This window comes from Asterias rubens, chromosome 11 (assembly GCF_902459465.1).
Source record: "Asterias rubens chromosome 11, eAstRub1.3, whole genome shotgun sequence".
NCBI classification, from domain to species: domain Eukaryota; kingdom Metazoa; phylum Echinodermata; class Asteroidea; order Forcipulatida; family Asteriidae; genus Asterias; species Asterias rubens.
In genome coordinates, this window is record NC_047072.1 from 15,393,507 (window position 1) to 15,408,089 (window position 14,583).

At 41.4% G+C, this 14,583-nt stretch overlaps 1 protein-coding gene across 1 annotated transcript in view; it reads right to left on the reverse strand.

The window, feature by feature from the left end:
• Nucleotides 1-13,702, reverse strand: part of LOC117296415 (zinc finger MYM-type protein 3-like) — a 28,358-nt gene extending 14,656 nt beyond the window's left edge. Inside the window, exons 1-10 of the mRNA XM_033779321.1 lie at nt 13,682-13,702; nt 9,484-11,120; nt 8,796-8,882; nt 8,483-8,626; nt 7,574-7,745; nt 7,001-7,071; nt 6,269-6,529; nt 5,338-5,568; nt 4,252-4,497; nt 1,035-1,268 (exon numbers count right to left, since the gene is read on the reverse strand). Of these exons, the coding sequence (XP_033635212.1) occupies nt 1,035-1,268; nt 4,252-4,497; nt 5,338-5,568; nt 6,269-6,529; nt 7,001-7,071; nt 7,574-7,745; nt 8,483-8,626; nt 8,796-8,882; nt 9,484-11,094 (3,057 nt within the window). The 5' untranslated portion in view covers nt 11,095-11,120; nt 13,682-13,702. The remainder of the gene's footprint in view (nt 1-1,034; nt 1,269-4,251; nt 4,498-5,337; nt 5,569-6,268; nt 6,530-7,000; nt 7,072-7,573; nt 7,746-8,482; nt 8,627-8,795; nt 8,883-9,483; nt 11,121-13,681) is intronic.
• Nucleotides 13,703-14,583: the final 881 nt, after the last annotated feature.

Consider the following 14,583-nt stretch of genomic DNA (forward strand, 5'->3'; position numbering starts at 1 on the left):
AGCGACGATCGGGTGAAATAATAGTGCATCTTGATCAGGTGACAAAATACACTATGTTGTTACACCAAGCCAAAATCCTATTCACAGCTGAGGTCAGTTGTGTTCACTGGATAAGCCATGTTCAAATAGTGGCTTCAGTAGTGGCTGTGGCTGGAATGCTGAATAGTCCTACTCTCCAACATTGTTGCAGCGAAAAGCCAAAGCCCTTAGCCAAAAGTCATGTCGCTTAAAATGTGATTTCCAAAAGGGTGTAACCAAGATCATAGATCGAGCAAGTATTCTGCGTATTGAATCATTTTCAAGATCATAGATTCGAGCAAGTATTCTGCATATTGAATCATTTTCAAGATCATAGATTCGAGCAAGTATTCTGCATATTGAATCATTTTCAAGATCATAGATCGAGCAAGTATTCTGCGTATTGAATCATTTTCAAGATCATAGATCGAGGAAGTATTCTGCGTATTGAATCATTTTCAAGATCATAGATCGAGCAAGTATTCTGCGTATTGAATCATTTTCAAGATCATAGATCGAGCAAGTATTCTGCATATTGAATCATTTTCAAGATCATAGATCGAGCAAGTATTCTGCGTATTGAATCATTTTCAAGATCATAGATCGAGGAAGTATTCTGCGTATTCAATCATTTTCAAGATCATAGATCGAGGAAGTATTCTGCGTATTCAATCATTTTCAAGATCATAGATCGAGCAAGTATTCTGCGTATTGAATCATTTTCAAGATCATAGATCGAGCAAGTATTCTGCGTAGACAATCATTTACTAGACCCTTTTAGTCCCACAAACATTACTGGCAAACCGGCACACTCTACAGGTCTAAATGTTCGTACACGCGAGGAACTTGCACAATCTATTATGATGATGACATCAGATACATTGGTTCATAAGTGTCAACTTTCACTGCTAAATCAGTTAGCAGCAACATGTTTGCTGCTACCTCTTGGACTTAACAGCGAAGTTAACAATAATAATAGCTACTTATTAAACTGATAACACTAAACAATTGTTTACCTTTTGTTGTGTTGTTTGAAGCTGCGGTAGTGGTTTGGCTGCTGGCTTGGCTATTGGTTTGGGTGAGGGTTTAGGTTCAAGCAAAGTCACATTTTGCATGTTAGCAGCAACCTTCTGAGCCGAAGTGGAGAACGGGATCAATTCTCTTTTACCAAGACATGATGTGGAGCAGAAGAATCGAACTAGCTCTGTACCATTCCATTCCTCAATCATACTCTGAGATGAACAGGCAGTCTGCCAAAAACAAAACCAAATCATTGTCAATAAAGAGATTATTAACAAGCCAACATTTCTGATCCCCCCTTGCTCTTGTTGGCAACGCTCACTATTATGGGAGTCAAGTCATTAGAATGTATTCCCATCATGAGAAGTACCCAATCACGATAAATTGAAAAATACTCAGTTCTTAAGACAACTGGTTCTTGTATAAACTCTATGTATCCTCTCAAATAAACTAACATGAAACAGCATTCACCAAGTAATTCACCATCAATACAGAATTATCCTAACCTCATCATCTGTGGGTGAAAGCTGAGGGTTTTTATATCATTCATTTATTGTAGCTGTGAAGCCAAGGACTCTCAGAAAAGCAAACTTGATCACTGTACTAGCCAAGAACTCGATGGAGAGAAGTAAACTTGATCACTGTACTAGCCAAGAACTCGATGGAGAGAAGCAAACTTTATCACTGTACTAGCCAAGAACTCGATGGAGAGAAGCAAACTTTATCACTGTACTAGCCAAGAACTCGATGGAGAGAAGACAAAGAATGAAGTAAAACCCAAACAGTTAGGTAGGGACTGAAAACCCTAATCTACATAGTGGCCTCGGCGTGATTGAACTTGGGGCCCTAGAGGGGGAAGGCGGGGAAAGATAGTACTATGTCAACCCGACCACCGATCAACCTGGGCCCAATTTCATGGCTCTGCTTACTGATACTCACAGTAGCAGAACAATCCACAACAAGCGAAAGCATTGTAAGCAACCCAAGTTTATATCAACAAATTGTGACTTCATACCTAAAAATTACTAAACATTCTTCTGTTAAAACTTGTGCAGAATTTTGGGGGTTACCCTTTAAGCAGAGAGTGATGACCAGATAAATACTGCAGAGCAATAAAACTAGGCTCAGCACCCCCTTCCCTTTCCTCCCTTGTACCGTCAGTCTTTAATAACTAGGCTCAGCACCCCCTTCCCTTTCCTCCCTTGTACCGTCAGTCTTTAATAACTAGGCTCAACACCCCCTTCCCTTTCCTCCCTTGTACTGTCAGTCTTTAATAACTAGGCTCAGCACCCCCTTCCCTTTCCTCCCTTGTACTGTCAGTCTTTAATAACTAGGCTCAGCACCCCCTTCCCTTTCCTCCCTTGTACTGTCAGTCTTTAATAACTAGGCTCAGCACCCCCTTCCCTTTCCTCCCTTGTACTGTCAGTCTTTAATAACTAGGCTCAGCACCCCCTTCCCTTTCCTCCCTTGTACCGTCAGTCTTTAATAACTAGGCTCAGCACCCCCTTCCCTTTCCTCCCTTGTACCGTCAGTCTTTAATAACTAGGCTCAACACCCCCTTCCCTTTCCTCCCTTGTACTGTCAGTCTTTAATAACTAGGCTCAGCACCCCCTTCCCTTTCCTCCCTTGTACTGTCAGTCTTTAATAACTAGGCTCAGCACCCCCTTCCCTTTCCTCCCTTGTACCGTCAGTCTTTAATAACTAGGCTCAGCACCTCCTTCCCTTTCCTCCCTTGTACTGTCAGTCTTTAATAACTAGGCTCAGCACCCCCTTCCCTTTCCTCCCTTGTACTGTCAGTCTTTAATAACTAGGCTCAGCACCCCCTTCCCTTTCCTCCCTTGTACTGTCAGTCTTTAATAACTAGGCTCAGCACCCCCTTCCCTTTCCTCCCTTGTACTGTCAGTCTTTAATAACTAGGCTCAGCACCCCCTTCCCTTTCCTCCCTTGTACTGTCAGTCTTTAATAACTAGGCTCAGCACCCCCTTCCCTTTCCTCAGTCTTTAATAACTAGGCTCAGCACCCCCTTCCCTTTCCTCCCTTGTACTGTCAGTCTTTAATAACTAGGCTCAGCACCCCCTTCCCTTTCCTCCCTTGTACCGTCAGTCTTTAATAACTAGGCTCAGCACCTCCTTCCCTTTCCTCCCTTGTACTGTCAGTCTTTAATAACTAGGCTCAGCACCCCCTTCCCTTTCCTCCCTTGTACTGTCAGTCTTTAATAACTAGGCTCAGCACCCCCTTCCCTTTCCTCCCTTGTACTGTCAGTCTTTAATAACTAGGCTCAGCACCCCCTTCCCTTTCCTCCCTTGTACTGTCAGTCTTTAATAACTAGGCTCAGCACCCCCTTCCCTTTCCTCCCTTGTACTGTCAGTCTTTAATAACTAGGCTCAGCACCCCCTTCCCTTTCCTCAGTCTTTAATAACTAGGCTCAGCACCCCCTTCCCTTTCCTCCCTTGTACTGTCAGTCTTTAATAACTAGGCTCAGCACCCCCTTCCCTTTCCTCCCTTGTACTGTCAGTCTTTAATAACTAGGCTTAGCACCCCCTTCCCTTTCCTCCCTTGTACTGTCAGTCTTTAATAACTAGGCTCAGCACCCCCTTCCCTTTCCTCCCTTGTACTGTCAGTCTTTAATAACTAGGCTCAGCACCCCCTTCCCTTTCCTCCCTTGTACTGTCAGTCTTTAATAACTAGGCTCAGCACCCCCTTCCCTTTCCTCCCTTGTACTGTCAGTCTTTAATAACTAGGCTCAGCACCCCCTTCCCTTTCCTCCCTTGTACTGTCAGTCTTTAATAACTAGGCTCAGCACCCCCTTCCCTTTCCTCAGTCTTTAATAACTAGGCTCAGCACCCCCTTCCCTTTCCTCCCTTGTACTGTCAGTCTTTAATAACTAGGCTCAGCACCCCCTTCCCTTTCCTCCCTTGTACTGTCAGTCTTTAATAACTAGGCTCAGCACCCCCTTCCCTTTCCTCCCTTGTACTGTCAGTCTTTAATAACTAGGCTTAGCACCCCCTTCCCTTTCCTCCCTTGTACTGTCAGTCTTTAATAACTAGGCTCAGCACCCCCTTCCCTTTCCTCCCTTGTACCGTCAGTCTTTAATAACTAGGCTCAGCACCCCCTTCCCTTTCCTCCCTTGTACTGTCAGTCTTTAATAACTGGGCTCAACATCCCCTTCCCTTTCCTCCCTTGTACCGTCAGTCTTTGCAAACCCTTCCTTACCTTACAAGCTGCACATGCGATGGTGCTCATAGAGCGTTTGATTTTCATTTTAAAGCATCTCATGCTACAGAATCGACGAAGTTTGCCCTCAATCTCAACACTCCGCATCATCTTCTGGTTGGAGCAGAGGGCGCTACATTGACCACACAGCGAGAACTGTAACTTATTCTTCTCCTTGAACTGATTGAAACAGTCTACAGAGCATAAACCATTCAGTTTCCCCTGTATGCTGATGACATGCTTGGCCTACAGAATGAAGAAACAACAAAGTCTAAATAATGAAGCATAACCCATTCAGTTTCCCCTGTATGCTGATGACATGCTTGGCCTACAGAATGAAGAAACAACAAAGTCTAAATAATAAAGGAACAATAAAGTCTACAAAATGAAAAAATAATTCTATTTTATACCCCGTTCACACATAGACGCCGCTTCTACTATGATGAAAAAGTGGCCGAGAGCGTGGTCAATTGTGGACCAATCGTGGGCCAAATGTGGGGGGGATCTCTATGGGCGTGGTTGGGTCGGGGTGGGATCTCCTAGGTAAGGAAGCTGCAAGCTCTCCCCTTGTTTATTTTTATAATGTTCAAAATAACCGTAGCCGGGTCGTGGCCAACAATAAGCGGGGCAAAGTCGTAGTGGGAACGCCGTTATCGTACAAGCAGCGTGGTAGCATCGACAACCATTTCCAGGTAGAAAACCGCTTGGTCGACATTTGTCTTGGTGTAATCGTAAGGACAGCGAGTTAGAACCACTTTTTACGAAGAAGCAGCACAGTTGGGTGGAGTTTTCAATTTGCCAAATTGCTTGATTTTGACAGCAATCATACCCCGACTTGATAATTTCTTGAGATCGGGTGATTGGCATAATCTGAGTAAAGTCGTAGTGCTGTCTGGACATAATGAGTAGTTACCAAACTAAAAATATATGAGTTTCATTTTGAAAGCTCACCAGTTAAAAACATAACCAATCCTTAAAAGCATTTCCATCTGAACATTCCAGACCCCTTAAATCATAATTGCTCATTTCAATTGCCGCAATACTCAAAGACAGCATGTGTTTGACGGTGTACAGAATAGAACTTACCTTGGCATACTGGTTACAGATCGCACAAACAAAGAAGGTATCTTGAGCCCAATATCTTGGTTGACCTCCTTCCAGTTTATTTAATCCTTGGGAGGAGGGTGTGACCACATTCTTGCCGTAGTTATCTACACATTCTTGCCGACAGAAGTCCACAAATTTCCCATCTGAGCCTGCAGGAGCTAGGATGCCTTCTGATGCTTTAGAGATCTCTTTGCCACAAGTGTTGCAGTGCTGGAAAATAAAGCATCAACATTAAATCATTGATAAGAGGTTTGAGGCATATTGTGTTATAGCAGTAGAGGGAGCCCTCGCTATCTCGCGCCATGGGCATGAATCCCTACAGGTAAATTGATAGTAGATGATGCTAGTGAAGGTGTAACCCGTTTCAGCCCCAGGAGTAGGTTGGTCTACAGCCCAAATCAGTTAAGTAACCCTCACCTTAATGTGTACAACCAGCCTTGTGATACTAGGCAACTTCTAATAAGTAAGTCAGTGCATCCCTACAGTGCCCCCCTACAGTAAGCTTGGGCGATATCACGATATTATCGATTATCGCGATATTAATTTGGACACGATTTCGATATCGGATGGATTTGGTTTTAATCGAAATATCGATATATCGCGATATATCGCGATAATCGCGATATATCGATTAAATATCGCGATGTATTTGCTAGCTGAGACATCTTGCACCCCATAGGTTTGGAGTAAAACCAGAAGAATAGGTCATTAGAACACCTCTCTTCTGCTAGGACTGTCTCTTCTACAACTTTCACTTGGAGTTTTAAGACTGATGATGTCAAATTTTATTAATCGCGATTATATCGAATATCGCGATATATTGTCGGCGATATATCGTGAATAAAATAAATCAATATCGCCCAAGCTTACCCTACAGAAAAGTCTCCCTTAGATTACACCAAATACTCACTCGAACTCGTTTAGAGAACTCCTCGGTGCAGGCTTGAGAGCAGAACTTCTTCCTTCCTTCTTGCGTATCCCTCACATACTTATTACTAGCAGCTTCAGTGATCAGACCAGAGCAGTAATCACAAACCTTAGTCTGACGACTCTGATAGTTATCTACACAGGTCTGAGAGCAGAAGTTGAGATCCCCAATAGCTAGCATGGAGACAGTGTCTACTGGCAGGCTGCACTCTGTACAGTAGTTGCTCTTTTTCACTGGTGAATCCTGTAACATGTACAAGATTTAAGAACGTTAGTATGTGTTCAGGACAAGAAAAATAAACTGGGTCTAATTTTACAGCCAGTTAAAATCTTTCCTGTGTATCAATCTAAATTGATAAGCAAAGTGTGATGCTGAATACAAATCACCATGGAGGTGTATACAAATCTGATTATGAATGCTGGTCATCTTGCAGCCAATAATGACGCCTCCTAAACAAGCTTGCCTTGGCTTTAGGCCATACCGGCTAACATGTACCTTCTCATCCTTCTTATTCTCATTCTGACCCCCATTGGCCTAAGAGCACTCTGCAGGTTACAACAGAGTCATTGCTGGACATTACCATTCAACAAAAATGTCAGTCAAATTTAAGCAATTAGCGAACAAACATTGCACTGTTATGGGCACGGCCATTTTAAACATTTGCACCGTGAGCTACGTATTAACGTCGCAAACAGAAAGTATTTGATTGCTTACCTTGACAGTTTTATCTGTGTTACTCTGCGCTGGTGCAATTGAAGTAACATTCGATATGACCAATCCAGGAGCTGTGCAAAGTTGAGGGAAAAGTTGAACACAAATCAATTTTAATGTATGGAGTATGGAGTCAAACTAATGAACTGAAAAATATCGTCTGTGTAGATAACTTATCGCCCAAGGAATGAGAGGAGGTTCTATTATGAGAGATTCAAATGAAAAGTGAGTACTCTATCGGAAAAGGAATTGTGTGTTGTCAACTGTTAAAGGCATGGTGAGAAACCTTAGATAGGATTGATGGCAATTGGGACAGGGGTAGGGGCAAGTGGGAACCCTTACCTAGAGTTGATGTTAGTCGGAAAAGGGGCAGGGGCAAGGTGTCTAGAGACTTACCAATAGGTGGTTTATGACCTTGATTGACCTTCTGGTTTGGTTTTGTCACACTGCCAGTGATAGGCAGCCTAATGTAGGATTGTAATGGCAATTGGGATGGGGGTAGGGCAAGGTGGGAACCCTTACATAGAGTTGATGTTAGTCGGAAAAGGGGCAGGGGCAAGGTGTCTAGAGACTTACCAATAGGTGATTTATGACCTTGATTTGTCTTCTGGTTTGGTTTTGTCACACTGCCAGTGATAGGAATCTTACTCTGTGTTAAACTGCTACTGAGCTCTATTCCTTCATCACTCTCTACTTTGTCATATCCGTACAAACCAAGCAGCTCATCCATTGTGCTGATGGCGTAATTCTAAAATTAAATTCACAACAAAAAACAAAAATTTAGAAAAATGCATGTTATCTATCTTTTGAACTGATTGTAAAAATTTGTCAGAATGCACCTTGTAAACAGTATTTACAAAACATCTGTGTACATGTATGAGTAAAATCAAAACAATACTCATTATTAACTGAGAACAGCCCTCAACACATACATACTATGAATAACTGATTGATTAATAGACTGCTTAATTAATTGATTCATTGATTAATTGGAAAAATAATGACTCAATGTTTTCTATGTGGCTGAAAATCATTACAAAACAGGGTTTGCCATTAATTGTTTTCAATGACTAGCCAGCAGGACCATTTATCCATACAAGTCCATCAGCAGTTTTTTCACTTGTCCATGTTTCATGTTAAAAGATGGAACACATGAAGTCATTGATCACCACCTTTGATGAAATGTGCTTGTGTGAACCGCTATCATTGGCTAAGAGAGTAGTGCGCAGTGCGTACATGCAGGCACTTTTCCATTGTCTATCATCAAATATGGCAGACAATGCTATGGGCAATCCATCTATAGAGATGCACTATCCAGCTGGTCCACTAATGGCAGACAATGCTATTGGGCATCCATCTATAGAGATGCACTATCCAGCTGGGCCACTTAGAGCAACTTATGAATGGTCCTTAGTTGTTTTAGTTATTATTTGGCCAGGGGACCACTATTAAGGGAGAACAAGATCTAAAGATGCTGTGTCTTACCTTCATTCCTTTAGCATCACCATCTCCTTTCTCTTCATCTTTACCATCTTTACTCGTTGCTTCATCATCATCTTCTTCCTCATCTTCACCAACATACTCTCCATCTTTCAGCATCATCAGCTCTGCATGTGCTGCTGCTCTCATCTATACCAAACAAATGTAAAATAGAGTTAGACAAACATTTAAACAGATTTGTTTTTGTCGAAGGGGTTTTGTGGTATTACCATGTGTTAAACTCTTTTGAGTAGCGGTGGTTCTGAGAAAAAAACTAGTGGTTGACAAACTCAATATTACAATCAGTATACTCTTTTACCTGTTTGCCTTGCTCTTTTTGCTCACTTCGTTTAGACTTTTTCTCAACAACTGCGTCTCCACTTTCTTTCTTGGTTTCTGTCGTATCCTATAACGAATAAAAATATATACAGTATTCATCACAGGAAGTAATGATTGACAGTTAATACAAGAAATCTCAAGATTGTTTACATTAAAGGGTCTAGAATGACTCTGAAAATTAATGGCAATAAAAACAAACTTGGTAAGAAGTAAAGCAGCTTTGGATAGTATAATAATATTGAAGTCTTATAAAGCGCACATATCTACCAAAAGGGTACTCAAGGTGCTGAGTGTATACAAACTTGCATTTTGGAGAAACTTTTCACTTCTAAGGACTGCAGTTTAGGCTACTGCGATTATGGAAAAAGGTATCACTTCTTATCCCCAAAATGTTGACAGTTATGGACAGTAACGTTTCCCAGATTGTGATTTCCAACTGCAGATTATTACTTTCAAGTCCAAACGTGTTGGTATGCAGTGACATTATATCAGAGTGGAGGGTAGTGTAGAATTGGCACCTACGAGCAAGTGGGCTGAGGTACTAATGGTAAGACAAACTTTCCCTGCTCTTAAAATGACAAAGTATCAGGCCCCACTGTACGTTGAATTGCTTAGTTTCTACCGTTGTTCCTTGATAGGGTACTGGTTTAAGATTGATTAATTCATACCTCTTGCTTTGATTCCACTTGAGTCATAAGCCTTGAGACGATGTTGGTTAGACTGAATCCCTTAGATGCCCCTTTGCTTCTCTTCTCTGCTGAGCCTGTCTTAGTCTGTCCATCTCCGGTTATATCAGATGAGATTGGTGATTTAGAAGATGCATCATGACTCAAGGAATCCTCACCAGCTAGAGGGAATGGTGACTTACTAATGGACTCATCAACAGATGGTGACTTGGAGGAGGAATCCAGCGGAGTATCTGCTAGAAGGAGGGATTTAGGCAAGTTCTCTTGTTGGCTCGTCTCATCCTCTAAGATTATCACGTCATCAACAACCTCATCACTAGTCTCTTTTCCTTCAGTGTCTACATCCATCTTTTCAGAATCAGCCACTTTGTCCTCATCAGCAACAAGTACAGGAGATTCAGATTTTGTAACTTCTGTTTCCATCTCCTCAATATCATCTTTCAATCCCTCTGTACGAGGTTCATTTTCCTCATCCATCTCCATCGGTTCCTCTTCACATTCCTCTACAAGATCCTTTGCTTTGATACCTTCAGTGGATTCAGTTTCAAGTTCTTCCCTGGAGCTTTCATCTTGTTGATCCTTCTGGAAAGTTGCTGGTGTATCTTGTATCTCTTCACTTGGAGTTATTTCTCCTACTTCCTTAACTATTTCAACATCAATCTTGTCGACCTCTTTCTCTCCCACATCACTGAGTGTTTCCACATCATCCTCTAGTTCTACTTGTGGGTCTTTGTCACCATGAACCTCAACCTCTTCAGGGACGTCATCCTTTTTATCTTGGAGCGATTTCTTCGCTCCTAAACTTTCTACATTGCTTTGTTCTTCCTCATTCCTGATTTTGTTTTCATCACTGTCTGTTATTTCATCTGATGGATGATCCTGCAGAATTTCTGAATTCAAAGGTTCTCCCGAAATCTGTTCAGTACTTCCTTCTTCCTCAGGCTCTTTTCCAACACCATGGTTACTAGAGTCATCAACACTTGCAATATCCTGACTACTAGAGTCATCAACTTTTTCAACATCCTGGTTTCTGGAATCATCAACTATTTCAACATCCTGATTACTAGAGTCTTTCTGTGTGTCTTGCATGGATGGAGTTTTTGTCTCCCCAGTATCCAGAGTCTTTTCTTGTTGTTGTTGTTGTTCATCTTCCGAATCAACTGGATGAACTGTGACACTTTCTTTGTCAATAGAGGATATCTCTTTACCAACGTCATCTTCTACAGCAGTGGGAGATTCTTGACAATTCTCTGGCAATGCTGGTGATGCTGCCGGTGAACTTTCTTTCTTTTCATCAGCATCCATCCGTTCCGTTTCAACCTTTCCAGGGTCAGAGGTCAAAGGTTGCTCCTCAACATCCTTTCCAGGAACAGAGGTCAAAGGTTGCTCATCAACATCCTTTCCAGGGTCAGAGGTCAAAGGTTGCTCATCAACATCCTTTCCTGGGTCAGAGGTCAAAGGTTGCTCATCAACATGTATCTTCCCATAATCATCATCTGGTTCTTTCATGTCTGTTTTGGGTTGTTCAATGAGATTGGTTTCTTGTTCGGTAGACGTGTCCACTGACGTCCCTGAATGTTCTAAGGATTCCATCTTGTCAGATGGTGCTTGCTGGATAGCTGAAACAAAAACAAAACAAATGTGAAAGACCAAATGTTTAATTTCTGTTAAGGTACATAAAATAATTGTAAAAAAACTGTGAAGATCACGATCACAGATTTACATAAAACTTTCACGGTCTAATGATGATGATAGTAGAAAACATCCCTTGAGATATTTCTGTCTGAAAAGTCATATTTGATGAGAAATAAATAAAACTGATTCCCCAGTTTGAGTTTATCACTTAGTGAGAGTTTTTTTTGGGGGGATCATTGTCAAGGGATGCAAAATAAGTCATCAGTTTTTCACTATTTTCTCATGACCCAGATGGCCGATCGACCGATACCCGATAGACCTCACAGGTTCTGTCAGTTTATGGTGGATTACATAAAGTGCTTACACTGCAGTGCTAGCAACTGTTTTGTTAGGAAAACCAACTCTGCAATGCTCCTTTAAATAATTCCACCATTATACAGATGATTCTCCTGATCTTGTTTACTCGGATCGTTGGGTGTGATGAGCAGAAGTAACAATGTAGACAATTCACCAAAGAACCATACACCTCACCACAAATACGGCCATGTTCGCAAAACAAATGTCAAAAGGCATTGTGGCCTGGGAGGGAAAAGCGAACACTGTGTTTGCACATTACTTGACTACCGCACTCCACAGTGCCTTTCAGACATTCAGCAAAATCATTATCAACCAAAGCAGTGTTTTTCATAAAGTCTATGTTTGAAATATCGTTCATTTAAATAGAATACCTCTTTATTTATTTATTACGGCAAATTATAATTTTGGCCACCCTTTGTTTACCTTTTTAAAGGCACTGGACACTAATGGTACATGGTAATAATGGTAACAAGTAATGGAGAGCTGATAGTAAAACAAAACATTGTGAGAAACGGCTTCCTCTGAAGTAAACGTTTACGAGAAAGTAGTAATTTTCCACAAATTTGATTTCAAGACCACAGAATTAGATCTTGAGGTCTCGAAATCAAGCATCACAACACTGACAGAGTGTTTTTTCTTCCACTATTATCTCACAGCTTCGACGACCAATTAGGCTCAAATTTTCACAGGTTTGTTATTTTATGCATATGTTGAGATACACCAAGTGAGTCGACTAGTCTTTGACAAATCACTGAGTGTGGACACTGTTGGTAACTGTCAAAGACCAGTCTTCTCACTTGGTTTATCTCAACATATGCATAAAATAACAAACATGTGAAAATTTGAGCTCAATTGGTCGTCGAAGTTGCGAGATAAGTATGAAAAAAACAAAAACCCTTGTTAGACGAAGTTGTGTGCTTTCGGATGCTTGATTTCGAGACCTCAAATTCTAAATCCAGGGTCTTGCAATCAAATTCGTGGAAAATTACTTTTTTCTCCAAAACTTCGTCACTTCAGAGGGAGCCGTGTCGTGTTTTATACAATCAACCTGTCCCCAGTACTCGTTACCAAGTGAGGTTTTATGAAAATAATTATTTTAAGTAACTACCAATAGTGTCCAATACCTTTAAGTTAACACAGGAAAGAAAGAGGGCGCTTCTATTCTAAAAAAAACTCTTCACCATTGGCATGTCCATGTGCATGTTCATTACTCCTAGAACTATTTCGGTTGCGTCCGGCTATCGTCTCCCATAACCTCATAGGTTTCTCTCTCACGCGTAAAACGATGATGGTTCAATGAATTTTGGAATCACAAATCTCTCTTTTTTCTTTTTCTTTTAAATCTCACCAAAATTAGGCTATATGTGTCCTTTGATATCTCACTGTACGAGGGGACGACCAGAGAATCCACTCCGCAATCTCACAAATGGTTAAAAAATATAAATTCTATGTGTTACTGCTCTGCCAACAATTTGCAGACACCTCATTTTAATTTTGCGAGAGTAGGTAACGAGAGGGCGGATAGGATTCGTGCTTTGTGTACAAAATATATGTCCATGTGGCATGGAACCACGAATCTCACACAGGGTACCAGTATGTACACATTTTGCACACGTAGCAAACAGCCGTAGGTAAAGCATTTGCAACGTGAACTCTGTTTTAGCCGGCCATGTGCGTGCGCTGTCAAATGTTTTACCTACGGCAGTTTGCTGCATGTGCAAAAAGTGTACATACTGGTACCCTGTGCGAGATTTGTGGTTCCATGCCACATGGAGATATATTTTGTACACAACCCCAAAGCACGAATCCTATCCGCCCTCTCGTGACCTACTCTCGCAAAATTAAAAAGAGGTGTCTGCAAATTGTTAGCAGAGCAGTAACATGTACGGTAAGAATTTATATTTTTTAACCATTTTTGAGATTGCGGAGTGGATTCTCTGGTCGTCCCCTCGGACAGTGAGATATCAAAGGACACATATAGCCTAATTTTGGTGAAATAAAAAAAAAAGAAAAAAAAAAGAGATTTGTGATTCCAAAATTCATTGAACCATCATCGTTTTACGCGTGAGAGATATTAACCTATGAGGTTATGGGAGACGATAGCCGAACGAAACCAAAATAGTTCTACACAAGGGCTGGAGTACATTTTCATAATAATAATATAATAATAATATTCATTATTATCTACCTGCTGAGCTGTGTTTTGTTTTTGCATCATTTATCCACTAACTACCCACAAATTATACTAAAATTAGACCTTGCAGTGCAGGTTTCTGTTTTGAAAGAAATTAGTGAGTATGATGTCCAGCTAGGGAGCCGGCCATCAGTGGCAGTTATGGCACGCACAATTAAACGTCCAGCCCAGGCTGGCCATGTTGCATGCATGCAAAAAAAACGTGCACAACGCACACCGTATCGGCTGCGGGTTAAACAGTCTCCAATTTCGGATGTACCGCCAAAGTTTGCAACCTTAAAAAAAACCATACATTTACTTGACAATAATACCCTCCACTTAATACGATAAAGGCCGTAATTCTTACCAATTTACCATCGAACAATGAAGCTGTAACACCAACACTTTGTACTCTGAACATCCGCCATCAAAAGAAAGGCCATTGCAACCTTTACACGCCAACCTAGTTGTATCTCGCTCGATCTCCTCTTACAATTATACACAATATCGCCCGTGCGCAATCATGAGAAACGAGGTTGAAGTGAATGCGCACCGCCGTGTGCACGCGCGCATTGACGCGCCGACCAAGTGACCCTTAGGTCATCTGGGGAAAAGGGCGCCAGAAATTCTGTTGAAGCAAAGTGTCCATGGAAAAAGCACTCAGCTCAACAATTCAACTTAAGGTTTTAATTGAAGAGGAGTGATACTCTGTCAGCTATGAGTTGTTTTGACATTTGAAAAAAAATATGTGTAAAGATTGTACTCCGAAAACAAACTACATCTAAGATGACCTCTGCGCAGAGGGTGGTTGGTGGGGGGGGGGGGGGGGGGCGTCGGAAAGAAAGTCGTGGCCATTGTTTTCTAGATCGACTGACTTAATCCACAATTTAGGTAACAAGGGCTGCCAGTCTGATACT